This window comes from Oryctolagus cuniculus, chromosome 4, assembly GCF_051225735.1.
Source record: "Oryctolagus cuniculus isolate XC-2025 breed Fujian yellow rabbit chromosome 4, ASM5122573v1, whole genome shotgun sequence".
In the NCBI taxonomy this organism is placed as follows: domain Eukaryota; kingdom Metazoa; phylum Chordata; class Mammalia; order Lagomorpha; family Leporidae; genus Oryctolagus; species Oryctolagus cuniculus.
In genome coordinates, this window is record NC_142870.1 from 93,343,578 (window position 1) to 93,370,522 (window position 26,945).

At 42.0% G+C, this 26,945-nt stretch overlaps 1 protein-coding gene across 18 annotated transcripts in view; it reads right to left on the bottom strand.

Annotated features, from left to right (window-relative positions):
- The window catches only part of PARL (presenilin associated rhomboid like), a 50,413-nt gene that overhangs the window by 12,944 nt on the left and 10,524 nt on the right, over positions 1-26,945 (bottom strand). For 3 of the 18 annotated variants that reach the window (XR_016233197.1, XM_089332022.1, XM_002716489.6), the window contains exons 2-6: positions 26,408-26,603; positions 24,946-25,086; positions 22,126-22,174; positions 1,885-1,980; positions 343-492 (exon numbers count right to left, since the gene is read on the bottom strand). Coding sequence is in view for 15 of the 18 variants with exons in the window: in XM_002716489.6 (XP_002716535.1) it covers positions 343-492; positions 1,885-1,980; positions 22,126-22,174; positions 24,946-25,086; positions 26,408-26,603 (632 nt within the window). In the remaining 3 variants the exon portion in view is untranslated. Of the gene's footprint in view, positions 1-342; positions 493-1,884; positions 1,981-10,853; positions 11,035-12,637; positions 12,735-22,069; positions 22,175-24,945; positions 25,087-26,407; positions 26,604-26,945 lie in introns of those variants that run through there. The other 15 variants (XM_089332020.1, XM_089332016.1, XR_016233199.1 and 12 more) reach the window with 12 other exon arrangements.

Below are 26,945 nucleotides of genomic sequence, written 5' to 3' on the forward strand. Positions count from 1 at the left end.
GAGAATCTGGGAACCATTCATCTACAAACGGGCAGGGCCAGAGCTAAAGAAATCAAATGACACAGTTAAATTCTATATTAACCCTTGACTCCCGTTTATCCTAAGTAATACAAAACTAAGCGTGCCCAAACAATTCTTTTATGAGGAACTCCGCAAAGTGAGAGCAAGAATGGCAACAGCTCCATCAGTCTGTGGTACACGTCTCTACCTACAACTTGGAAACAAATACAAACATGGGCATTTACTGAGTTTAAGCACGGGCTGCAATCATTCCCTTTGTCCCTTCTGCAGATAAGTGGAAGTGCTTGCACTCTCAAAGGTCCCGAGGGGAAAGCTTATTACCTGCAGACAGGTACACTGCCATGAACTGCTCTTGACCCAGGATGTTCACTATGCTGGAGGAGAAGCTCCATAAAACATACATATTTGCTGCCATGTGAAATAAGGAGAAATGACTGAATGTTGACAGCAACATTGGAGAACACAGGACCTCTACGAGAGAAAGAAAAACAGTCTTGTAATTGTGAAACACACAGCCAGTGAAAGTTACCTATTTTTACACTTTTCACCATCATGAAAACAATCAAACATGGGAAATGAAAACACAGATAGTTAAATGTTTAAATAAGATAGGTTAGGACAGGATTTTTCTAAGTGGAAAAAGCTATCTTAATGAATCTTTTCTACTTAGTAATCAATTAAAAAAATTCACAGTTCAATGAAAGTAACTTGTTTTTCTGGCAAAATTCAATTTATAAAAAAAGGATGATGTTATTTCAATGGTAGATACAAAACTGTATATAATATACTCAAGGAAAAACATGTAATAATCACAGCTCTTAATCCATCAAAAATATTTAGAGAGGCCAGCATTGTGGCATAGCGGGTAAAGCTGCTGCCTGCAGTGCTGGTATCCCATATGGGAGCCAGTTCTAGTCCTGGCTGCTCCACTTCCGATCCAGCTCTCTGCTGTTGCCTGGGAAAGCAGCGAGGATGGCCCAAGTGCTTGGGCCTCTGCACCCATGTGGGAGACCCGGAAGAAGCTCCTGGCTCCTGACTTCAGATCAGCGTAGCTCCAGCTGTTGCAGCCAACTGCGGAGTGAACCAGTGACTGGAAGACCTTTCTCTCTCTCTGCCTCTTCTCTCTCTGTGTAACTCTGCCTTTCAAATAAATAAATCTTTTAAAAAATTTAGATATCTAAATATTGTCTAAGGTATGTTTTAGGCAACTGGGATATACAACAGTACTTCAAAAAGTTTGTTGAAAACCTAAATTAAAAGTTAAGTTTGTACTGATGCCAAAATTTTGAAATTCATGCATGGCTTTTCCCAGAAGACTCATCTTCCACAGGGTTTCTGCAAACTCCATACCATTATCGACAAAGGCAAGACCTCTGTCCTCCAAGAGCTTCCATCCTGTCATAGAGATCTTGCTGATGGCTACCAACAGTAACTCAGTTTTTTTTACAGCATTTCAATTAACATAAAGCATATTTCTTTCTTATTATTTCTATTTCAAAATAAAATCATGGGACTGCTGCTGTGGTGTAGTAGCTTAAGCCTCCGCCTACGGCACCAGCATCCCATATGGATGCCAGTTGGTTTCCTAGCTGCGCCTCTTTCTGATCCAGCTCTCTGCTATGGCCTGGGAAGGCAGTGGAGGATGGCCCAAGTCTTTGGGCCCCTGCACCCATGTGGGAGACCCGGAAGAAGCTCCTGGCTGCTGGCTTCCGATCAGTTCAGTTCCAGCCATTGCAGCTATTTGGGGAGTTAACCAGCAGATGGAAGACCTCTCTATCTCTCCCTCTCTGTAACTCTGCCTCTCAAATAAATAAATAAATCCTTAAAAATAATAATAAAAAAAATCACATAAGTTAGACTTACTTGAGGCTGGATTAGATGTGAAATATTTAATCATTGTCCGCTGTAGAGAAGGTACTCTCCATAAACAGAATACAAATACATTTGCAGCTATGATACCTACAAAATAAATTATAATTCAGGAAGGTTAAAAATAAAAGCAAAGCCTAATCTAAAGTCCACCTGCATACGATTTTCTGTCATAACTATAGAGAAGTACTGTTTGCTGGGTAGGGAGGAGTGAGCTCAAGAAAGCAAGTAAATGCAATGCTTTTAAAGTATCAAAACTGCATGGATTGGTAAATTCAGAAATCCCTAGAAAACTATGAATACTCTAGGAGCTTACTTTCTTCACCCAGATTCAAATTTTACTTCTTCAGAACAGTTTACTCTTCTTAATAAATAATCAGATCTATAATTATTGTTTGATTATGGCCAAGCCGAAGAGAAAAGTTACCATTACTACTTTTTCCACCAGAAATGGTATGCTTCTTTTTTTAAAAAAATTGTTTTAAAGATTTATTCATTTATTTGAAAAGCAGTTACAGAGAGGCAGAGGCAGAGGCAGAGAGAGGTCTTCCATCTGCTGGTTCACGGCCCAAATGGCTGCAACAGCTGGAGTCAGGCCACTCTGAAGCCAGGAGCCAAGAGCTTCTTCCAGGAATCCCACGCGGGTTCAGGGGCCCAAGCATCTGGGCCATCTTCTACTGCTTTCCCAGGTCATAACAGAGAGTTGGACTGGAAGTGGAGCAGCCAGGTCTAAAACCAGCACCCATGTGGGATGCCAGCACTGCAGCAGTTTTACCTGCTATGCCACAGTGCTGGCCCCAGTGGTATGTTTCTTAAAAGAAGGTCAACATATTTAAGAAAGATACTGATGGGGCTGGCATTGTGGTGCTACAGGGTTAAGCTGCCACGTGCAACAACTGCATCCCATATGGACGGCAGTTCGAGTCCCAGATGCTCTACTTCCAATCCAGCTTTCTGCTAATGTGCCTGGGAAAGCAGCGGTAGATGACCCAAGTACTTGGGCCCCTGCACCCACTTGGGAGACCTGGAAGAAGCTGCCTTCAGCCTTGCCTAGCCTCAGTTATATGGGGATTAAACCAGTGGATGGAAGATCTCTCACCTCTGTCTCTGTGTAACTCTTTCATATAATTTTTTTTTTTTTAAAAGGAAAGAAAGATAATTGATAAGGGTTCAAGAATAACCAGAAGTAATTTTCTAATTTCTTTTGAAATATATTTACATGTAGGAGATGGGTAAATTTTTCATTTTTCTGCAAGAGTTAATATTGCTAGAACTACCACTAAATTGTAGTAAATTTAATTTTAGGAATAAATCAAGTTATTCTTAGAAATTACAAATTTTTAAGAATATATTCATTTTATGAATGGTACAACTCCTTACAAATATTGAATTAAAGGAATTTAAGCACTTATTCATTCTTTCAATCTCTTTAGGCAATAGGCGGGCAGCATTTTCAACTTCTTCACTGACAATAAGGACTGATTTCCAACAACATTCTTGTAAGAGGATTTACTTTACAGAATATTCTTTGTGGAGTCCCTGCCAGTTGCTGTCTCTTGGATTTACTATGGCGTCCATATCTGCTTGTTCTGTAGGGCTCTTAACCATAGCCTGCGATTTCTAAGCAGTCTAATTTTTGCTCTCCCACTTGAGTTACGTAGAAAAGAAATAACTATTTTTCACAGACTTGTAAGTTACTTGTCTTTCTTTCTCCCTGGTACACTAAATGGAGTTTTACTGTATTTCATTGAATTGGTTCCCCCAATATCTGATGTCTCACTAGTGGGGACTCTTACAGCTAATACCATATTTGGTAAATAACTATCTAGATCCTTTAAAAGATGGTGATAGGCAGTGTGGTTGAAAGGATGGGGACACGGTATCACACACAGCATAAGAGCATCCTGTCTGTCTCCCAGTCAGGAGCCTAGAACCCTGCACAGTGTTAAGTGGGGAGAGGAAGGCAGAGCCTTCTCAGATGGAAGAAAAGAACCCTGGGAGGTCTATCCTACAAGTGAGCAGTAACCAGTAGTGAGAGTGTTGCCTACAGTTCTTTAGTCTCCTCTAGGAGACTTAAAATGTCTTTATGACGCAGGGTAGGGCTTAGGCTCTTAGGTCTAGGCGGTTATATACAGTGCTTAATACTAAGGCCTGAGAACGACCACAATCACGAAGAGCAGGTTCACTTGAGCAGAAAGGTCAGCAGGGCTGTGGAGTTTACTCTAAGTATGTATGCAATGCAACGGGATCTAGATGGGGTCTCTGATCCTGCCAGCTAGACTGAAAATGGCAACAACTACCCTGCCTGTTCTGTTGGTTCCATACTACTCTAATTCCTCAAACTGGTGACACGCAGCATGTACGATTCCCAGAAACCAAAAGTACCCCAGCACACAGACAAGCAGGGTGCATCTCTGGCTTAAGTGATTACAACTAGGAAAATACATGAAAAAGGGAAAGATAATCAAATCTCAGGTAATAATAACTAATAACTGCCAAGTTTCCAACCAAAATGCCAGAAACCCTTTTAAAAGATGTATTTACTTGTTTGAAAGGTAGCATGACAGACAGAGAGAGGTGAGACAGATCTTCCACACACTGGTTCACTCCCCAAATGGTGGCAATGGCCAGGGCTGGTCCAGGCTGAAGCCAGGAGCCCCACCCTCCATGGTGTTTCCCACACGGGTGGCAGGGGGCTAAGTATTCAGGCCTTTTTTTTTTTTTTTTGCTCTTTTCCCAAACCCAATAGAAGGGTCTGGACAGGAAGCAAAGTGGCCAGGACTCAAACTGGCACTCTCATAAGGGATGTCAGTGTCATAAGTGCACAACGCTGGCCTGTGCAGGAAGCCTTTCTGGCCAACTATGACAGATGACTGGCACTGGAACAGAGTGCAGCAGAAATCTCTCATTCCCACAACAGTAGTCACCAAGCATCTTTGATCAGGCGCCCCATTAGTAAACAAGAGAATATACATACCCAATATATATGTACTTACTAACAAATTATGTACCTTATGAACCACTATACTTCCCTATAAAACACACTGCAATTTTTCTTAATGAGAAAAGTAAAATGTAGGTATTTCCTTCCTTGCAAATCCCATTAAGAAAGCCAGTTATAAATGAGAAAACTGAGGCTCTGAAAGCTATGATTTGATGGCTAAATTCAGCTGAAAGCCAGAGTTCCCAATCTAGCATTCTTCTACCAAGACATGGGTAGCCAAACAGATTCATTTTGATCTCGGTCACTCTGGGACTTCAGACACCAAACAACAGGCTGCTTAGCTGGGAAACAGCACAGGCTGGTCCCTAGAAGCAGGTGAGCAGGAGTGGACGTGTGGTGATCCCAGGCCTACGAAGGCAGCAGAGCACACTGGCGAACAGTATGGGTGAAGGAGTCTGGCAGAACTGACTCTGTCCTACCCACGTCATAACCAGATAAGAGGCCTGTCCTCTCAGCCTGTTTCCTCATCTGTAAAATGAGGACAATAAAATCCACCTAAAAGGTCTGAGTGATGACAAATTGCAAAGGCATGATTAAATGAGGCAGTCACAGTGACAACCAAGTAAATGGAAAACACAGTGGAAAGAGAATGGCCTTTCCAGGTCTCAATCCTAGGTATGCTACTTAGAGACTTTGTGGTCTGTAGCATCTCATCTCTGCTTGTTTCCTCATTAGTAAAATGAGGACAGCAGTTCCTGTCTCATAAAGGCTGTAGTGAGGCTTAAGAAAATAATGCACATACTTTGTATGCAGATACTCAAAAGAATACTGGCTCTCTCTCCCCTCCTTCTCTTTCAAGAAATGGAACAGCTGAGGGTCTCTGTTGGTATGCACTTTCAGGAGGGTTGTGACCTTCTTCCTCCTGACTCAGTGACTTCTAGAAAAAGCTTATTTAGCACTCCGGACTCAGTGCCTGCCTTCTCCAGGTGTGATGTGCTTGATTACACCAGTGAAAAGAAAGGATCGGCTGGCGCCGCAGCTCACCAGGCTAATCCTCTGCCTGCAGCGCCGGCACCCCGGGTTCTAGTCCTGGTCGGGGTACCAGATTCTGTCCTGGTCGCTCCTCTTCCAGTCCAGATCTCTGCTGTGGCCCAGGAAGGCAATGGAGGATGGCCCAGGTGCTTGGGCCCTGCACCTGCATGGGAGACCAGGAGGAAGCACCTGGCTCCTGGCTTCAGATTGGCACAGCACACTGGCCATGGCGGCCATTTGTGGGGTGAACCAGCAGAGGGAGGACCTTTCTCTCTGTCTCTGTCTCACTGTCTAACTCTCCCTGTCAAAAAAAAAGGATCGTCAGAAATGCTGTCCTTCATAAAAGCCATGAAAAATCTGGCAACATTAATCATTATCAACTTTCTCAGAACTCTGAAAACTAACTAAAGGTTTGCAGCAAATTAGGTTCCATTTAGTTGAGAAAATGGCTGGCTCTCAGGCTAAGTAGCAGGTAGCATTTAAGCTTGCCGCAGTCCTACTTGCAGCTCTCCAGCTACAAGGTAACCTTAAAAACAACAGTCATTCCCCGTACAGCTTGGCAACAACCAGAGGCAGCTAGACAAAAAGATGTGGAGTTTTTCAAAGCCTCATTCCCAAAGAATTGTCACTATTTTACTTGTTGATTTCTGGAAGACTCATTTGCAAGGCTGTCTATATTTAACCTAAATGGTATCTCCCCAACTGCAAATCTCTTTTGCCTAGGATATACTAACTTTTCCAGGTGAGTGTTTTGAGACTGCCTAAGGAAGCAGATAACATTTAGGGCAAAAGAAAGAAACTAACCAAAAATATTAAGAGGAAAATAAGGAATGAGATTCCCAGCAGTTTTGAAAATATATGATATAATATATTATATCATATAATATTATATAAGGCAGGCACCGCGGCTCAATAGGCTAATCCTCCGCCTGCGGTGCAGGCACACCAGGTTCTAGTCCCAGTCGGGGTGCCAGATTCTGTGCTGGTCGCTCCTCCTCCCGTCTAGCTCTCTGCTATGTCCCGGGAGTGCAGTGGAGGATGGCCCAAGTCCTTGGGCACTGCACCCGCATGGGAGACCAGGAGAAGCACCTGGCTCCTGGCTTCAGATCAGCACAGTGTGCTGGCCGCAGCACCCATTGCGGGGTGAACCAACAGAAAAGGAAGACCTTTCTCTCTGTCTCTCTCTCACTGTTCAACTCTGCCTGTCAAAAAAAAAAAAAAAAAATATATATATATATGATATACAGAAGTCCTACAAAAAACTCTGTGGGAAATGGAATTAAAAGCTAAGTTTATTTTGATGCAAAGAAAAATTCTGAAATCCATACAGGCAAGGAGTCCTCAAAATCTTCATGAAAAACACATATTATGAATAAAAACTAGGCATAGATTTCAAACATTTTTGCATCAAAATAAACTTATCTTTTGGTGACAACAGCAATCCAACTGCAGTAATGAACAGACGATCAACAAGAACATGGAAGTCCTAACAACCAGACCTAACAGACACCTACAGAACACTCCACCCACTACCAGCATATACATTCTTTCAAATGCACATGGAACATATTCCAATGGCTATTCAGCCAGAAAACAAGTCTCAATAAATTTAATAACAGTGAAATTATACAAAATATGATCTCTGATCACAAAGAATGAAAATTACAAAAGAATAACAGAAGTAAATTTGGAAAATTCACAAATACATGTAAATTAACACAATTCTAAATCACAAAACAGGCCAAGGAAGAAATCACAAGGGGAATTAGGAAACTGAGATGAAGACAATACAGCATACCAAAACTTACAGAAGGCAGCAAAAGCAGTGCTATGAATGCTTACATTAAAAAAGAACAGGGGCTGGCGTTGTGGTGCAGTGGGTTAACACCCTGCCTGAAGCGCCCACCCTAATGCAGTATATCTCACTGTAACCAACTACATCTGCAAAGATCTACTTCAAATACAGTTAACCTTGTGTGGTCCTGGGTGAACATGAATTTGGAGTGAGGGTGACACTATTCTTACTACAACTGATGGATTCTACCAATGTAAAGGAGATTTCATATCAATCCTTGTCAAATTCTCCCAAAAAACAGAACAGGAGGTAACATTTTTAGATCTTTGGATACAGCCAGTATTCCCTTGATATCAAAACCAAAGATATCACAAGAAAATTATCAATATCCCATTATGAATATACATGTAAAAACCCTCAGGGGCTGGCCTTGTGGTGTGGCAGGTAAGCCATTTTCTTTCTGTTAATGGCCTGGGAAAGCAGTGGAAGATGTCCCAAGTCCTTGGGCCCCTGCCACCCATGTGGGAGACCTAGAAGAAGCTCTTGACTCCTACTTTCGCCCTGGCCTAGTCCCAGCTGTTGCAGCCATCTGGGGAATGAGCCAGTGGATGAAAGATCTCTCTCTGTCTCTCCCTCTCTCGAACTCTGAATTCCAAAATAAATAAATCTTTTTTTAAAATTATTATTTTTTTTGACAGGCAGAGTTAGACAGTGAGAGAGAGAGAGAGAGACAGAGAGAAAGGTCTTCCTTTTCCGTTGGCTCACCCCCCAAATGGCCGCTACAGCCAGCGCTGCACCAATCGGAAGCCAGGAACCAGGTGCTTCCTCCTGGTCTCCCATGCAGGTGCAGGGCCCAAGGACTTGGGCCATCCTGCACTGCCTTCCCGGGCCACAGCAGAGATCTGGACTGGAAGAGGAGCAACTGGGACAGAATCTGGCGCCCCAACTGGGACTAGAACCCGGGGTGCCGGTGCCGCAGGCAGAGGATTAGCCAAGTGAGCCAAGGTGCCGGCCTCAAAATAAATAAATTAAAAAAAAGAAAAAATCCTCAGGAAAATAGCATATGAAAAGATTATAAATCGTGACCAAGTGAAATTTATCACAGGAATGCAAGGTTGGTTCCACACAGGAAATTAGTCAATGTAACACTTCATATTAACAAAACTGGAGGACTCAACAATTCTCAGTTCCAAATGCAACACAATGCTACAGTAACCGAGACAGTGTGGTACTGGCATAAGGACATTTAGATAATGGAACAGAACTGAGAGTTCAGAAATATACCCTTACAATTATGGTCAACTGATTTTTGACTAATGTACCAAGGAAATTAAATGAAGAAAGAATAGTCTTTTCAACAAATGGTACTGGGAAAAGTAAAAGAATGAACTTCTACCTCATAACAAATATAAACATTAACTAAAAATTATTCAAAGGCCTAAATCTAAGAACTGAAACCATCATAAAGTTTACAGAAGAAAATACAGGTATAAATATGTGACCTTGAATTAAACAACTGAATTTCCTTGATGACACTTAAAACGACAAGCAATTAAAGAAAAGAAAAACACAACTGGACATCAACAAAATTAAAATGCTTGCCCTTCAAAGAACACCATCAAGAAAGTAATAAGGGGGCCAGCACTGTGGTATAGTGGGTAAAGCCACCACTTGCAGTGGCAGCACCCCCTATGGGTGCTAGTTCGAGTCCCAGCTGCTCCACTTGCTATCCAGCTCTCTGCTATAGCCTGGGAAAGCAGTAGAAGATGGCTCAAGTCCTTGGGCCCCACCCATGTGGGAGACCTGGAAGAACTCCTGGCTCCTGGCTTTGGATTGGCTTAGCTCCGGCTGCTGTGGCCATTTGGGGAGTGAACCAGTGGATGGAAGATCAATTATCTATCTCTCTCTCTGCAACTCTGCCTTTCAAGTCAATAAATCTAAAAAAAGAAAGAGAGAGAGAGAGAGAAAGAGAGAAAGAGGGAGGGAAGGAGGGAAGGAAGGAAAGAACAGAAAAAAGAAAAAAGAAGAGAGAGAGGAAGAGAGGAAGGGAGGGAGGGAGGGGAGAGAAAGAAAGAGAGAGAAAGAAAGGAAGAAAGAGAATGAGAGAAAGAAAAAGAGAAAGAGAAAGAAAGAGAGATGACAGACAACAGAGGCAGTCATTTGGCACAGTTAAGACGCCAATTAGGGGATGGGAAGCATTGTGGTATGGTGGGTTAAGCCACTGCCTGCAATGCTGGCATCCCACACGGGTGTAGGTTGGAGTCCTGGTTGCTCCACTTCCAATTCAGCTCCCTGCTAAAGTGCCTTGGAAAGCAGCAGAAGATGGCCCAAGTGCTTGAGCTCCTGCCATCCATGTGGGAGACCCGCACGAAGCTCCTGGCTTTGGCCTGGTCCAACCCTGCCCTTTATAGCCATTTGGGAAGTGAATCACAAAATGGAAGATTTCTGTCTCTTCCTCTCTCTATAACTCTGCCTTTTTAAAAAAATAATTAAAAAAATAAAAATAATAAAGATGCCACTTGTGAATGCCTGGGTTCGAGTGCTAGTTCCATACCCAATTCTAGCTTCTGCTGATGTACACCATGGGTGGCAGTGGGTGATGGCCCAAGTAAGTGGGTTCCTGTTACCCATGTGAGAAGCCTGGATTCAGTTCCCAGTTCCTGGTTTCAGTCTTGCCCAGACCTGGCTGTTCTAGGCATTTGGGAAGTAAACCAGTAGACAGATGACCTCTTACAGTCTGTCTTTCAAATAAATAAAAAAGAAATGTATATTTGTTAAAAGTACATGGAAAAATGGAATTAAAAGATAAGTTTGGGCCAAGTGTTTGGCACAGTAGTTATGATGCTGCTTCGGATACTGACATTCCATGTAGGAGTGCCTGGTTCAAATCCCAAGTATTCCACTTCTGATCCAGCTTAAGTACCTTTGTCCCTGCCACCTTCATGGGAGATCCAGATGGAGTTCGTTCCAGGCTCCTGGCTTCAGCCTGGCCCAACTCTGGTTGCTGTGAGCATTTCGGGAGTGAAATGGCAGATGGAAGATCTCTGTCTCTTTTTTTAAATAAAATGAAAATTATAAATAATTCTTTTTTAAAAAAAGTTAAGTTTAGGGGTGGGTATTGTGGTACAGCAAGTTAAGCTGCTGCATGGGATGCTCACATCCTGCATCAGAGTGCCTGGGCTCAAGTCCCACCTCTGCTTCTGGTCCAGCTTCCTGCAAATGCTCCTGGGAGGCAGCAGATGATGATGATGATGACTCAAGCACTGAATCCCTGCAACCCATGTAAGAGACCTCGATGGAGTTCCTGGCTCAGCCTTGGGCATTTGGGGAGTGAACCTGCATTTGGAGACGGAAAATCTCTCTGTTGCTCTGCCTTTCAAATAAATAAAAATAAACATTTTTTAAAAGGGTAAATTTTTTCTTTTAAAAAATGTGTTAAGATAAACCATAGAAAAAGGAGAAATAACTGCAAATCATATATCTCTAGTAAGGGTCTGGTATCTAGAGTACATAAAGAAATTTTACAGTTCAGGAAAAAGGAAAAAGAAATGAGCAGGGGTCAATGCTGTGGAACAGCAGGTTAAGCCACCTTGCAATGCCAGCATCCCATATGAGAATGCTGTTTTGAGCTGCTTCTGATCCAGCTTCCTGCTAATGTGCCTGGGAAACAGCAGAATATGGCACAAGTACGTGGGCCCCTGCCACCCAAGGGGGAGACCCAGGTGGAGTTCCTGGCTCTTGGTGTGGCCCGGCCCTGGCTATTGTGAGAATGTGGAGAATAAACCAGTTGATGGAAGCTATCTCTCTCTCTTTGTACCTCTCCCTCTCTCACTCTGCCTTTCAAATAAATAAATCTTTTTAGGATAATCCTTTTTAAAAAGGCAACAAAATGTGATAAAATATATGTAAATCACCTATCAGGTAGGGATTAACTCAGAATACATAAAAAATTCAGTATTCAGTAGCAAAATGATCCAATTAAATAATGGGCAGAAGAATTGACTAGACCAGTCACGAAAGGATGCTCAGCATTACTAGCCACAAGAAAAACGTAAATCAAAACCACAATGAGATACCACTTCACACTCACTAGGATGGCTATTATCAAACAAAAGGGAAATAAGTATTGGCAAAGAGGTGGAAACAGTGGAAGCCTTGTGCATCCTAGTGTTATTCACAACAGCCAAGAGGTGGAGACAATCCAACTGTCATCAACAGGAGAATGGGTAAATAAAATATGTATATGCACACAATAAAATATTCTTCACCTTTAAATGAAGAAGAAAAAATTCAGTTAACATGAAAACAGATAAACACACACACACACACACACAAATCCTGCATCATTCCACATCCATAGGGTATCTAGAATAAACAAACTGATTGAGATAATGGGGAACCACAGTTTAGTGGGTACAAAGTTTCTTTATAGGATGATGAGTAAGTTCTGGAAAGGGATAAAAGTGATGATTGTACAACACTGTCAATACATTTAATGCCACTGAACTGTACACTAAAAAATAAAGTGGCATATTTATATTATATATAGTTTACCATGACAAAAAGAAATATAAAAAATTTGTAGTTGTTGATATATTAGGAAAAAAATAGAGATAAGCACTAACAAAGGAAAACCTTGTACACTGCTTAAGGGGAATATAATATGGTATAGCCACAATTTGGTAGTTCTCCAAAAAGAAAACTGGATATTCACATGCAAAAGAATGCAACTGGATCCTTATCTTATACTTTATGCAAAATTAACTTAAATGGAATAATAGCTTAAATATAAGCTACAAAACTATAAAACTTACAGGAGAAAACAGAAAAAAAAACCTCATGACTTTGGATTTGGCAATTTCTGGGATATGATACCACAGGAAACAAAAGCAAAAATGGACAAACTGAACATCAATCAACAGAGTTAAAAAGCAGCAATTAACCACAATGGGAGTAAATATTTGCAAATCATATACCTGATAAGAGGGTAACATCCAGTATACAGAAAGAACTCCTACAATCGAGGATGGAACAGACATTTCTCCAAAGATGATATACAAATGGCCAAGAAGCCTATGAAAAAATGTTTAAGGTCACTAAGAATCAGAGAAAAGCAAACCAAGACCACAATGAAGGGGCTGGTATTTGACGCAGCAGTTAAGATACTGCTTAAACACCTGTACCCCATATTGGTGCTTGGGCTCATATCCTGGCTCCACTTCAGATTCCACTTTCCTGCTAATGTACATCTGCGAGGCAGCATGTACTCAAGTACCTGAATCAGGCTCAAAGTACGTGAATCCCTGCCACCCACAGAGGAGATGTAGATTAAGACCTAGGCTCCTGGTGTTGGCCTGGCTGTTATGGGCATCTGGGGAATAAACTAGATATGGAAGATCTCTGTCTTTCTCTACCTGCCTTTCAAATAACTAAAAAAGAAAAATTTTTTGAGAAAGCTCCATAAGGCACCACCTCACAGTCATCTGAATGGCTACTACAGAACAAAAAGGAAGGAAAGTAACACGTGTTCACAAAGATGCAGAGAAGGAAACTTGCACACTGCCTGTGGGACTGTAAAACAGTCTAACAACTACGGAAAACAGCAAGGAGAGCATTCAAAAAATTTAAAATGCAACTTCGGAGGCCAACACTGTGGCACAGTAGGTATGCTGTTGCTTGCAATCCAGCATCCCATATGAGTGTTGGTTTGAGCCCTGGCTGCTCCACTTCCAATCCAATCTCTGCTAATGTGCCTGGGAAAGCCGATGGCCCAATATCTTGGTTCCTGTGACCCAAGTAGGAGACCCAGATGGAGTTCCAGGCTCCTGACTTTGGCCTGGCCAGTCATTAAAGTCATTTGGGGAGTGGAAGACTGATCTATATCCGTAACTCTGCCTTTCAAATAAATAAATCTTAATATATATGTAGATTATATAAATATATATATATATATATAAACTACCATAAGAGTCAGCAACCCCACATTTGAGTATATATCCAAAATAACTGAATGTATAGTCTCAAAGAGATATGAGTATGTTCTGTAGTAATAGCAGTGTTATTCACAATAGCCACAGAATGGAAATAATCTAAACATCTACCAAGAGATGAATGGATAAGCAAAATGCGCTAATATTCACATAACAAAATACTTTTCTGCTTTTAAAGGAAGGAAACTTTATAGCATACTACATCAAGAATGAACCTTAAAAAGAACTAAGTGAAAGAGATCATAAAAGGCCACGTGTGGGGCTGGTGCTGTGGCGTACTAGACTAAGCCTCCGACTGTGGCACTGGCACCCCATATGGGCACTGGTTCATGTCCTGGCTGCTCCTCTTCTGATCCAGCTCTCTGCTAATGGCCTGGGAAAGCAGTGGAAGATAGCCCCAGTGCTTGGGACCCTGCACCCGTGTGGGAGACCCAGAAGCAGCTCCTGGCTCCTGGTTTCAGCCTGGTCCAGTTCTGGCTGTTGTGGCCATTTAGGAAATGAATCAGCAGATGGAAGACTTTTCTCTCTGTCTCTCCCTCCCTCTGTCTGTAACTCTGCCTCTCAAATAAATAAATAAATCTTTTTTTTTTTTTTTTTTTTGACAGGCAGAGTGGATAGTGAGAGACAGAGACAGAGAGAAAGGTCTTCCTTTGCCGTTGGTTCACCCTCCAATGGCCGCCACGGCGGGCGCGCTATGGTGGGCGCGCTGCAGCCGGCGCACCGCGCTGATCTGAAGGCAGGAGCCAGGTGCTCCTCCTGGTCTCCTATGGGGTGCAGGGCCCAAGGGCTTGGGCCATCCTCCACTGCACTCCCTGGCCACAGCAGAGAGTTGGCCTGGAAGAGGGGCAACCGGGACAGAATCCGGCGCCCCGACCGGGACTAGAACCCGGTGTGCCGGCGCCGCTAGGTGGAGGATTAGCCTATTGAGCTGTGGCACCAGCCTAAATAAATAATCTTTAAAAAAAAAAAAAGCCACATGTGACTCCATGTGTTTGAAATGTCCAGAATAGGCAAATTCACAAAGTAAGTAGATTTGTGATTGCTAAAGGCTAAAAGGGGAGGGGGAACAAGAAGTGACAGCTAATGGGTGTAGTTTCTTTTTAGAATATAAAGATGCTTTGAAATTAGATAATTATAGTTGCACAACCTTGTATAAAAAATACAAACCTGAATTGTATAGTACTTAATGGTGAATTTTATAAGTGAATTATTTCACACAGACACACACACACAAAGAATGTTGCACCAGCATTGTGGTGTAGCAGGTAACGCCACCACCTACACCGGCATCCCATATGTGTGTCTGTTCGAGTCCTAGCTGCTTCACTTCTGATCCAGCTCCCTGATAATGGCCTGAGAAAAGCAGAAGACGGCCCAAGTGCTTGGGCACCTGCTAACCACATGGGAGACCTGGAAGAAGCTCCTGGGTCCTGCCTGGCCTAGTCCTAGCCATCTGGGGAGTATAACCATAGAACAGAAGACCTCTCTCTATCCCTCTCTCTCCCCTTTTCTCTGTGTAACTCTTTCAAATAAATAATATCAAAAAAGAGGGGGGGGTGGCGCTATGGCATGGCAGAAGGGGCCACCGCCTGCAGTGCTGGCATCCCATGTGGGTGTCCGTTCAAGTCCCGGCTGCTCCACTTCTGATCCAGCTCTATGCTATGCCCTGGGAAAGCAGTAGAAGATGGCCCAAGTGTTTGGGCCCCTGCAACTGCATGGGAGACCCAGAAGAGGTTCCTGGCTTTGGATCAGCACAGCTCTGGCTGTTGTGGCCATTGGGGAATGAACCATCAGATGGAAGACCTCTCTCTCTGCCTCTGCCTCACTATGGCTCTGCCTTTCAGATAAATAAATCAATCTTAAAAATTTAAAAAAAAAAAAAAAAGAATGCTGCACCAATTCAGGAATAGACTGTACCTCAGTCTATGTTCATCCTTGGTCCAAAGAAGGCAGTACAATCTCTTTTTCTGTTTCCCTAAAAAGGACTCAGCATTCCACTTGGAGCCCAGTAGCTAAGCACAGAATCCCCTCTGTTTTGGACTAGACCAATTTCCCCCTCCTCTGTCTGGAGGGGCTGTCATGCTGACCTAGATCTGGCCAGTCCCAACACTGACATGTATGCCCATGCGCAGCAGCCAGAGAACTGAGCTCAAGGAGTCCCTACCTGACTCCCTGGGAACCAGGCAGGTTAGGGATCAACCTGATGGTCTCACACAATTTCCACTGAGATGGACAGAAAGATCCAAAGTAATACAGGTAAATGGAAAGATTAGAGCACATTCACCATAAGGGAGGCAAAGGCCCTTAAATAATTGTTGACCACAAAATGGAGTAACTATTTCTCTGTACTCTCCCTGCGGATGAGAATGTCTAACCTTCCCTGTGAGTAAACTTCAGCAAACAATTTGACCTATTTACATGCTACACACTTTTGGAGAACATTTCTTTCTTTTCTTTTTTTTTTTTTTAAAGATTTATTTATTTATTTGAAAGTCAGAGTTACACAGAGAGAGGAGAAGCAGAGAGAGGTGGGGGGGAGGTCTTTCATCCGATGGTTCACTCCCTAATTGGCTGCAATGGCCAGAGCTGCACCAATCTGAAGCCAGGACCCAGGAGCTTCCTCCAGGTCTCCTACGTGGGTGCAGGGGCCCAAGGACCTGGGCCATCCTCCACTGCTTTGCTAGGCCACAGCAGAGAGCTGGTGGGAAATGGAACAGCTGGGTCTTGAACCGGCATCCATATGGGATGCCGAAACTTCAGGACAGGGCGCTAATCCACTGCGCCACAGCACTGGCCCCAGGAGAACATTCCGACTGGTATACAACTTCTTTTAAGACAACTTTACAACACAAAATTTTAAATGCACACTCTTTGATCAGGTAATTCTATTTCCAGTAACATCCTAAAAATTTATTTGTACAAGTGTGCAAAGCTCTACATATAAGAATACTCATTGCAGTATTGTTTATAGAAGCAAAAGTCTAAAAACAACATACATATCCGCTAATAGAAGACTTGTTAAATAATATCCATCCACACGGACTACTACAATGCCACAAAAAATAATAGACCTGGAGTGCTGGCAATTTTCACTTCTTGATTTGAATGCTAGCTACAAGTATGTGGCTCAATTTGAGAAAATAGGTTAACTTGCACATTTGACATGTACACATTCTTCTACATGTATTATACTTCAATAAAATGCGAAAGATTTTAACAGACCTATGTCTACTGATACAGAGATTTCTTTAAATCCTCTAAGTAAAAAAAAAAAAAAAAAAAAAAAACAAGGTATAGAAGACCATTTGTGTGTTAAGCCACAAACAGGTAAAAATGTCTTTTTATACACATAAATGCTTCACAAGGACACATAAACAACTACTGAGGCAACAGTTATTTTGGTGAAGGAAATGGTGAACTAGAAGCTTAAGGAGACAAAGACTTATTTTTCATCTTTTGTATCATTTACCATTACTCGAACCTGTTATTTTGCACATTTATTCATCTCAAAATGAGTAAATCTAAATTGGCTGTCCAAAAAGCTCCCTTTCTTCCCTAGGGGCCTGCCTGCTGCCATGAACAATCTGTTGCAATCTGGGCTGTGAATCAGCACCCAGATACTTGGGATGCGGGAGGCAGCGTGGTTTACCAGAAGATAATTAGTGGTTTGTTATAATAGAAAGTGAAAGGACATAATAAAAAGCTTATTATTTGAACTACAAAGTAGTTGTGATTCTCACCTCCAACTTTTTCTAGCTGTGTGATCTCAGTTAATTAACTTCTCTAAGCCTCAGTTAGCCTATCTGAAAAATGGAGACACTACTAATATGACTCTCATGAGGATTAACAACAATAATATATATACATTTAAAGCATCTAGCATAGTATTTGACGCCTCAGTGGCATTCAAATAGTACTCAACTTATTCTTCTCCAGAATAAGTTGTCTGAAGACCGGGAAGCCAAGTTACAGAAAAACAGTGACAGACTGAAAGGTCAAGATGAGCTGGAGCACTGAAGGAAACACCGCCTCACCAACAGTACCAGGAATGGGGAAGGAGACCCCCGTGTAGGAGGACAGCTCAAAACCACAGAATGATGTAAGGAGAGAGAAAGCTGAAACCAAAGAATAAGCCTGGTGGAAACCGAACAGCAAAGGAAAAAGAATAGACTTGAGAAGTTGGGACAGCAGGGTCAAGGGTCTGAGGTGTAACAGGCCTAAACACTAAAGCCGGCAAACAATACGGACTCACAGAAGCATCGGGGCAGTTTCCTTGAGCTCTCTCTCCCCATCTTCCTCTTCCCTGTCCTCTCTCAGGTCAGAAACAATAATTTAGCTGGTTCTTTCCCCTTCCTTTACTTCAATCCCAATATGGTAAAGTCAGCACTCCGCTAAACTAACATGGACACCTGGCGAGCATCTCAGCCCTGAAAGACAGAAAGGCAGGAGCAAATACTCTCCTTACAGGCTGCCTGGGGACCTCCTGGACAGGCTTAAAAGCCCTCCAGAACTAAGCAACAGAACAGGAAATTTGCTGAAATGTCAAATCACCAGGGGCTAGTCTAACTGAAGAATTCTACCTTGCACTGAAATTTAGGGAGATATTTTTATGTAACAATTAATGAAAAAAAAAAATCCAAAACCAACCAAACAAAAATATGATTAAAACCAGTTCTTTAGGGGCCAGTGCTGTGGCATAGTAGGTTAAACCTCCACCTGCAGTGCCGGCATCCCATATGGGAGCTGATTGAGTCCCAGCTGCTCCACTTCCTATCCAGCTCCCTGCTAATTGCCTGGGAAAGCAGTGGAAGATGGCCCAATGGGCTCCTGCACCTATGTGGGAGACCCAGAAGAAGCTCCTGGCTCCTGGCTTTGTACCAGCATAGCTTCAACCATTGTAGCCATTTGGGGAGTGAACCAGCGGATGGTCCACTCCCCAAATAAAACCTGTCTGTCTCTTCCTGTTACTCTGCCTCTCAAATAAATAAATAAATAAATATTTTTTTAAAAAAAGTTCTCTAACATATGTTTAAAAAGCGATTCCCAAGGAAAAGCTGAAATAACAGAACATGAAAAACTAGGAACTCCAGTTCCAGCATCAGCAATCAGGAAGGAGGTTTTTTAACCTGTACCATTGAACTCCACCTTAACAATAAAATAAATTGCAGGTATCCTTTACAATCTGAACTATTCTTATCCAAACCTAGGAACCAAAAGAGACAGGATAAATGTGAGACACTTCTATCTGAAAACTCAGGAATCAAAAACATCTTATAAAACACTTTGCTACCTGAGCTTAGCAATATCCAAAATCGTGACCTCAAAATTCAGGAGCCTTGTATTCAGAGGCAAGGAATCTTTGTTAAGTGTTTGGTGTAACAATAAGAAATTTTTGGGGGGCCACCATTGTGGTATAGCGAGTAAAGCTGCACCACCAGCATCCCATATGGGCACTGCTTCATGTCCCAGATGCTCATTCCAATCTAGCTCCCTGTTGATGGCCTGGAAAAACAGGGGAGATGGTCCAAGTACTTGGGCCCCTGCCATCCATGTGGAAGACCCAGATGAAGCTCCTGGCTTTGGCCTGGCTCAGTCCTAGCTGCTGGAGCCATTTGGGGAGTGAACCAGTGGATGAAAGAGTTTTCTGGTTCCTCCTCACTCTCTGTAACTCTGCCTTTCAAATAAATAAATAAATCTTAAAAAGCAAGCAAGCAAGCAAGCTTTTAACCCACCAGTGTTTCCACGCTCCATTGTCTAGGTATGAATACTACATAGCAAAGCAGCATGCTGGTCTCACAGAGCTTTGAACTCTCTGGGCCAGAACTCGCCAAATGCAAAAGAAAAAAAAAAAATCTATTATCCAAGGAAAGAAAGTGGGACAGAGTGACATCTGTCACCCCAGGAATCTATCCTCAATTAAAACCAGGAGCTGAGCCAACCTCACTGAGGATCAGTCTAAGAGAAGCAATTGGAGTGCTAAGCAAGGCAAGCTGGACTAATAGGCGCCTCTGAAAGGAGATAAGGTATTAACAAAAGCATCTGTTTACTCTTGAGAATCTCAGTTTCTAATTAATTGATCATCAAGCATCAGTAACAGATATTACAAAGCTAAAATCACCACTACAAGAATAAATTATTCCTTATTAAGAGAAATCTGAGGTGACACCAAATAGCCCAAAGGGCACTTCCTTAGTTCTTAAAAGTAATGGAGACAACCCAACAATAGCAATACATCATCAGTGGACTATTCATATTTACATTCAAAGCACTTTACATCCACGTTGCTAGTTAGATCACAAGATCTCTCCCTCCACTGCTAAGCCTTACATGCTAAATGACTGAAGTGATTTAAAAAGGAAAAAGCATAGGGAATTCTGACTTTAATTTACCTCTGAATATGAACTTCTTTGAAAACATTTTTTAAAAAGATTTATTTATTTATTTGAAAGGCAGAGTTACAAAGAGGCAGAAGCAGAGAGAGGTCTTCCATCCACTGGTTCACTCCTCAAATGGCCACAGTGGCCACAGCTGGGCCAATCCAAAGCCAGGAGCTAAGAGCTTCTTCCAGGTCTCCCACGTGGGTACAGGGACCCAAGCACTCGGGCCATCCTCCACTGCCTTCCCAGGCCATAGCAGAGAGCTGGATTGGAAGTGGAGCACCTGGGACTCCAACCAGTGCCCATATGGGATGCCAGCACTGCAGGCATCAGTTTTAACCTGCTTCATCACAGTGCCGGCCTCATGAACTTCTTTGAATAAACTACTTTCAGGCATGAGAAAAAGTGTTAAATTCTTATTCCAGACTTCTTCATATATTAAATGGTATAATATCTTTACCACTATAAAAAAAATTGAGGTACCATCTAATCGTGAAATGCTTTGAAAACACTGAATGAAATCAAAACTTTGCTACTTTAAGAAATGCTAGCGCTGTGGCATAGTGGGTAAAGCCAGCATCCCATATAGGCACAGGTTCAAGTTTTGGCTGCTCTACTTCCAATCCAGCTCCCTGCTAATGTGTCTGGGGAAGCAGTGGAAGATGGCTCAAGTACCTGGCCCCTGCACCCACGTGGAAGACCCAGAAAAAGCTCCTGGCTTAGGATTGGCCCAGCTCTGGCTGTTGAGGCCATTTTGGGAGTGAACCAGTGGATGGAAGATTTCTCTCTGTAACCCAGCCTTTCAAATAAATAATAATATATCTTTTTTCAAAAAAAGGAAGAATGCCGTTAATTTTCATTACTTCCAGAAAATAAGCAAGCACACAAAACATATTAATCTCGGTGGAAACAGATGTGCTACTATAGCACTATCTTTGAAGCCATCATGTATTATTAAGACCCACTGATTAATTAATTCTAGTCTTAGGTATGGCAACACATTTTGAAAAATCTCACCCACTTGGTTCAAGACCCACACTCACCCACTCAACAGAGTTTAACTGAATGGTTTTACTAAGGGCAGGTATGTGCTAAGTGCTACAACATGATGGAAAATCTCATCATTGTCCCCAAGACATTTACTTTCCCCTCCAAGTTGCTACATGTATAAGGCATGCTGTGTTATAAATGATAAAAATTTCAATGAGTGTAGAAAAGAAAGCACTTCCTGGAGGAACCAATGTCTGAACCATAAGCCTGAAGGCTGAATCTTGATCCAGTAAGTTCAGAAAAATCAGGTCTTCCAGACTGAGGACAGTCTGAACGAAGCTTATCATCCTTTCTCCATTTAGGTAAGCAGAGAAAATTAAGAGTATGAACAAACCTAATCATACTTGAGAAAAAGCAGTATTTTGCTGTCTCTGGAAATACTTTTCTCCCATATACACAATTGTTACAGAAATTGCAAATCCATTTGCCAAAAATCCTCAAATAACTAAGTCTATAAAATACTGCACAAGAGTTTCCTTGAAAAGCTAGATCTGTCTTTTCACAAAAATTTTGAAAAACGAAAAATGATCCTGGTATCATGCATAGCATGCTTACATTTAAAGAGGGTTTTACCAACAGCACAATGGAATAGAGGACACTGCTCCAGAATGAGACAGACCTGGATTTTGAAACTCAGCTCTACTTCTTACCAGCAGTTTGACCTCAAAAAGTTCTTTCTCTCAAAGTCCATTTCCTTACGTGTAAAAGGGGAGTCAACTACCCCATTCTCAAACCTGTGAACTAGGGAGACAATGGGAATAAAGTATCCTGGATACAGAAGGTACTTAATGTTTCCTTTTGTAACAATTACTTGTAAGCTTTATCACAAGCTGCAATCTAAATTAGAAAGTAACTGCCCCAGGACATAGTGTAAACCTTTATGCTACGTTATTTCTCATACTATTACACTAGCCTAAAGGTACAGAGACTCTTTGCCTTCTAAACCACTGGTGATGGTGGTACAAAAGCCATTCCCTGTGACATACTGTACCTTTTGGTTTGATTTCTCTTCCCTTGAATGGCTAAAACGTGTAAGCTAACACAAACCTGTCACAGTCCGCTGGCCATCACTTAGGTTATTCCACCACTTGTTAATCTAAAACAGAAGGAAAATTGCACATCATCGTGTGAGAAATGCTTTCAGGCTAGGAAAAAGAAACTACAGAAAGGAAATGCTTCTGTATAAAAGTCATACTTCTTATCTGTAATAATCACTGGTGCCCAACAGAGATCATGAACGTGTGGTAGAACGGCAAAGGCATGCGTTTTATCATCGGACAGCCTACATCCTCTGCCTAGATCTACTGATCAGCTCCAGAACCTCAGACACATTCCATCTAAATTTCAGTTCCCTGCTCTATGAAGCATGATAACGATGGCTAGCAGCACTGTTGTGAGGACTAGAAACTAGCACCTAGCCACACTCTCAGATACACACAGGTACACAGGTGATTATTCATGAAGGTCCTATCGAGCTTTAAAATTCTGTGGCTGGCCAGCGCCATGGCTCACTAGGCTAATCCTCTACCTTGCGGCGCCAGCACACAGGGTTCTAGTCCCGGTCGGGGTGCCGGATTCTGTTCCGGTTGCCCCTCTTCCAGGCCAACTCTCTGCTGTGGCCAGGGAGTGCAGTGGAGGATGGCCCAAGTACTTGGGCCCTGCACCCCATGGGAGACCAGGATAAGTACCTGGCTCCTGCCATCGGATCAGCGTGTTGCACCGGCTGCAGTGTGCCGGCCACGGCGGCCATTGGAGGGTGAAACAACAGCAAAGGAGGACCTTTCTCTGTCTCTCACTCTGCCTGTCAAAAAAAAAAAAAAAAAAAAGTTCTGTGGCTATTTTGTATTAAAATTGCTATTATATTCCAATATAATACCAGTACTAAAGTTTAGAAAAAGGGAGAGAATCCTCATTTTTCAGGGACTCCCCTGAAGTTTTTAATGGATAAAATATGCCTAGAATCTGCTTCACAATGATGCAGTAGTGGCAAGGAATAGAAAGGGAAATAGATGAAAAATGAAACTGGCAATGCATTGGTAACCACCAAACTGGAGAGGAACAGTTCATTACACTGTTTTCTTTGTACCTTCCTCATCTGAAATTTTCCGTGAGTCAAGTTCTTAGACTAAAAAAAATTCTAATTATGAAATTGAACCACACTTGTTATAGGAAAAAGATCCAAGGTAAAAAATATGCACATAGATCAATACATATCTGATTTGACCTTTCTAATTATAATTAAACTGTATATGAGCTCCCAGCTTTATTTACTGCATATGTAGTGGTCTGAAAGGGGTTCCTAGGACTACAATTTTCTGTGTATTTTGTGCATCCATATGAACTGTTTCATTTGTTCTTTAATGGACATGCTAAAAATTTTAGTTATCATAATAACCTAACATTTAAGTCTATAATAAATAAATGTATCTTTAGATGAAGATTATGTATATCATTTGTGCTATTTATCACCATTCTAAATAAGTATTTGGGTATTAAAAATTCATAGTGCAGAAATGTGCTGGAAACCTGTAGCTTTTTACAGGATCCAAGATTATGAGAAAAGTTGGTTTTGCTATCTATTTACTATCTTACTATCTTTATTTTTACCTAATAAAAATCTCTAGCAAGTTTCACCTGCAACCACTGTTCTTCTGGCAGAAAACTTCTGCAAAACAAACAGGGCTCATGTTTGTTGAATATGTCATGGGGAAACGAAGAGAAATGAATCCTCCTCCCTTAGAGGAACCTCAAGCTATCACAAGTGAAAAGAAAATCCAAGGCATCCTTCTGAGGCTAGCTAGCCAGAATTACATTGATCCTAGGAAGGGAAAAAGCAAGGACATCAATGCTTTCTCCAAGCTGGAAAGTAATCGTGTCACAAAAAACAAAGGGGCTTAAAAACCAAACAGCCATGAAACCACCTATTAACCTCTGGCCTCAGGGCTCATTATGTATTGGCAAGTAAAATATTTATATGTCTTATCTAAAAGGAAATTTTCTAAAAATCAGTTGAGAGAAAAGAGGGCCATCAACTGTATATGAAGTATTTGTACCTTTTCCTGATATCCCTGAGTACAACTAGAAACAACAGTGAGTATTTACCAGAGATATGTCAACATGTCACTGGGATGCTTCTTAACATCCACTTGGCAAACACATATTCTGACACACTCCTGTGACTCTAATACGTACCCTAAAACAATCCAGCAAAGTGATGCAAGCACAGCAGTGGACCTTAAACTTTAGCAGGGCTAGGATGTGCCCCAATATAAAAGTGTTTAAAACTATCTTCGGTGATTTTTGATGCACAAGAGTAGAGGGACAACATTCTTGGAATACCATCAAGTACCACACAGCCACACATACAAAATAGTAATACTTACTCTGATGAAAGGACTGTAAAAAAAAGAACATTAAGAGCGTTGATTTTACATCTACTGATCAAATGTTGCCGTTAACTGAAAACACCTCATACAGTGATTATGAGAGGTTGGGAAGGAAGGGTAGGACAGAGGGGAGATGGAGCGAGGCTGGGTAAGGGTACCAGACACAGTCACACAGAAGTAACAAGTTCTAGTGTTCCACAGCACAGTGGGGTGACTGTAGTTCACAATAATGTATTATATACAACAAAGAATTGGAAGAGAGGGGATGGCAGGCTCCAAACAAAGACAGAATGGAAATGTGAATTGCCTGATCTGATCTGTTTACACTGTATATCTGGGTTGAAATATTGTACTGTACTCCATAAAAATATGCATCACATTAAATAAAAATTTTTTAAAAATTAAAAACATGATAAAAATACCAATAACCAAACTTCAAAAACTGACTGACTGGAATAAGGAAAGTAATATTTATCTTTACCTCCTTTCTGAAGTCTCCTTCTTTTTGTGGCCTTATGCTATCCAACCAATCAGCTTTTATACCATCAAAATAACTCTGGACCCTGGATTTCAGTGATTCATACTGCCAAATAGCAGCTGATCCAAATGCACAGCCTGTAAACTATATAAAATCAGGCATGTTACAAGATAAATTTAAAGGGGAAATAAATCTCTCTATATACTTCTAAGGATAGTATTTTCACCGCTTTTTACAAACAGAAGGAACACCTGGCATCATGAAACATATAAGGGTGAAAAGAACATTTTACTATTTCCCATTTTATTAACTTCACCTACCTTGGTGTCTATTTCCAGCTACAAATCTTCAAATAAAATTCAAAATACCAACTTAGTATCACTTGAAATGCTATACCAAATATAAAGCTCCTAAGTTTCTTTTCCAGGGCTTATGTAACCGAGCTAGATTCTAAAAGCAGTTATTCAAGAAGCAGATATTTGGCCTAGTAGTTAAAACATCTGCCTCAGGGGCCAGCACTGTGGCGTAGCAGGTAAAGCCACCACCTGCAGTGCCAGCATCCCATATGGGTGCCAGTTCAAGTCCTGGCTGCTCCACTTCTGATCCAGCTCTCTGCTATGGCCTAGGAAAGCAGTGGAAGTGGATGGAGGACCGAGGACCTCTCCCCTCTCCCCTCTCCCCTTCTCCCCTCCTCCTTCCTCTCTGTAACTCTGCCTTTCAAATAAATAAATAAATCTTAAAAAAAAAAAAAGACACCTGCATCCCCAATCAGGGTATCTAAGTTCGACATCCAGAGCTCCAGCTCCCGATTATAGCTTCCTTTCTAAAAACAAAGATTTATTTATTTTGAAAGTCAGAGCTACAGAGAAAAAGAGACAGAGAGATCTTCCATCTGGTGGCTCACTTCCAGCCAGTGCTGGGCCAGGTCAAAGCCAGGAGCTTCATCCAGTTCTCTCACGTGGGTGGCAGGGGCCCAGACACTTGGGACATGTTCTGCTTCTTTTTCCAGGCCATTTGCAGGGAACTGCATCAGCAGCAGAACAGCCAGAACACAAACTGGCACCCATACAGGATGCCAGCATCACAGGTGGCAGCTGTACCCACAATGCTGGCCCCTGATTACAGTTTCTTGATAATGCAGACCTTAGGAGATGGAGCAAGTAATTGGGTTCCTGTCACCCCCAAGGGAGACCTGGGTTGTATTCCTGGTGCTCAGCTTTGGCCTTGACTCTTCCCCAGTTGCTGAAGGCATTTGAGGAGCTCTCTCTCTGCTTCTCAAATAAATTAACTGAAGCAATTACTCAACTCATATTCTGTAACCAGAATTCATGAGCCCAGCTATGTAGACAGATCCTTTTGATCCCCTTCCACCCATCCTTACATTAAGGGAGCCAATACTGTACAAAGAGTTCTTTAACACTGCACTGGTAGCAGGGTAAGGAACTCTAGTGATGGACACTCTTACCCCAACAGTAAAAAACAACGGTTTCACAAGAGTCCTTATAGGATATGGAGATGGATAAAATACTGTTTCTTCCACAGGGGGAATCAAAGCACTTCTCTTGTATGTTTCGCCACTTGTCCCTGTGTCTGATCTTCGAGGTTCAACCTTCCTCGGTGCTTTTCTGAATCCAGATTTTTGCTGAATAAAGAAATTAAACCTATGAAGGAAAACAATGGATTAGAAATGAAATGGCAACTTGTAAACATCAAACTCTACACGTATGCACTTGGTTTCCATCATCATCATCTCAGATTACTCTTATGCTACAGTCCAAAAAGACCCAGGAATCCTACTCCTAGCTAGGATTCAAGTCACATTTAACCTTTCTGGAAAAGGTAAGAGATAAACTAAGGCAACTTCAGAAGGTACTTGTCTGAGCTACTATTATCAATCAACAAAATAATTTGTGTTGAGACCAGTGTTGTGGCATAGTAGCTAAAGCTGCCGCCTGCACTGTCGGCATCCCATATCAGCGCCAGTTTGTGTTCTGGCTGCTCCA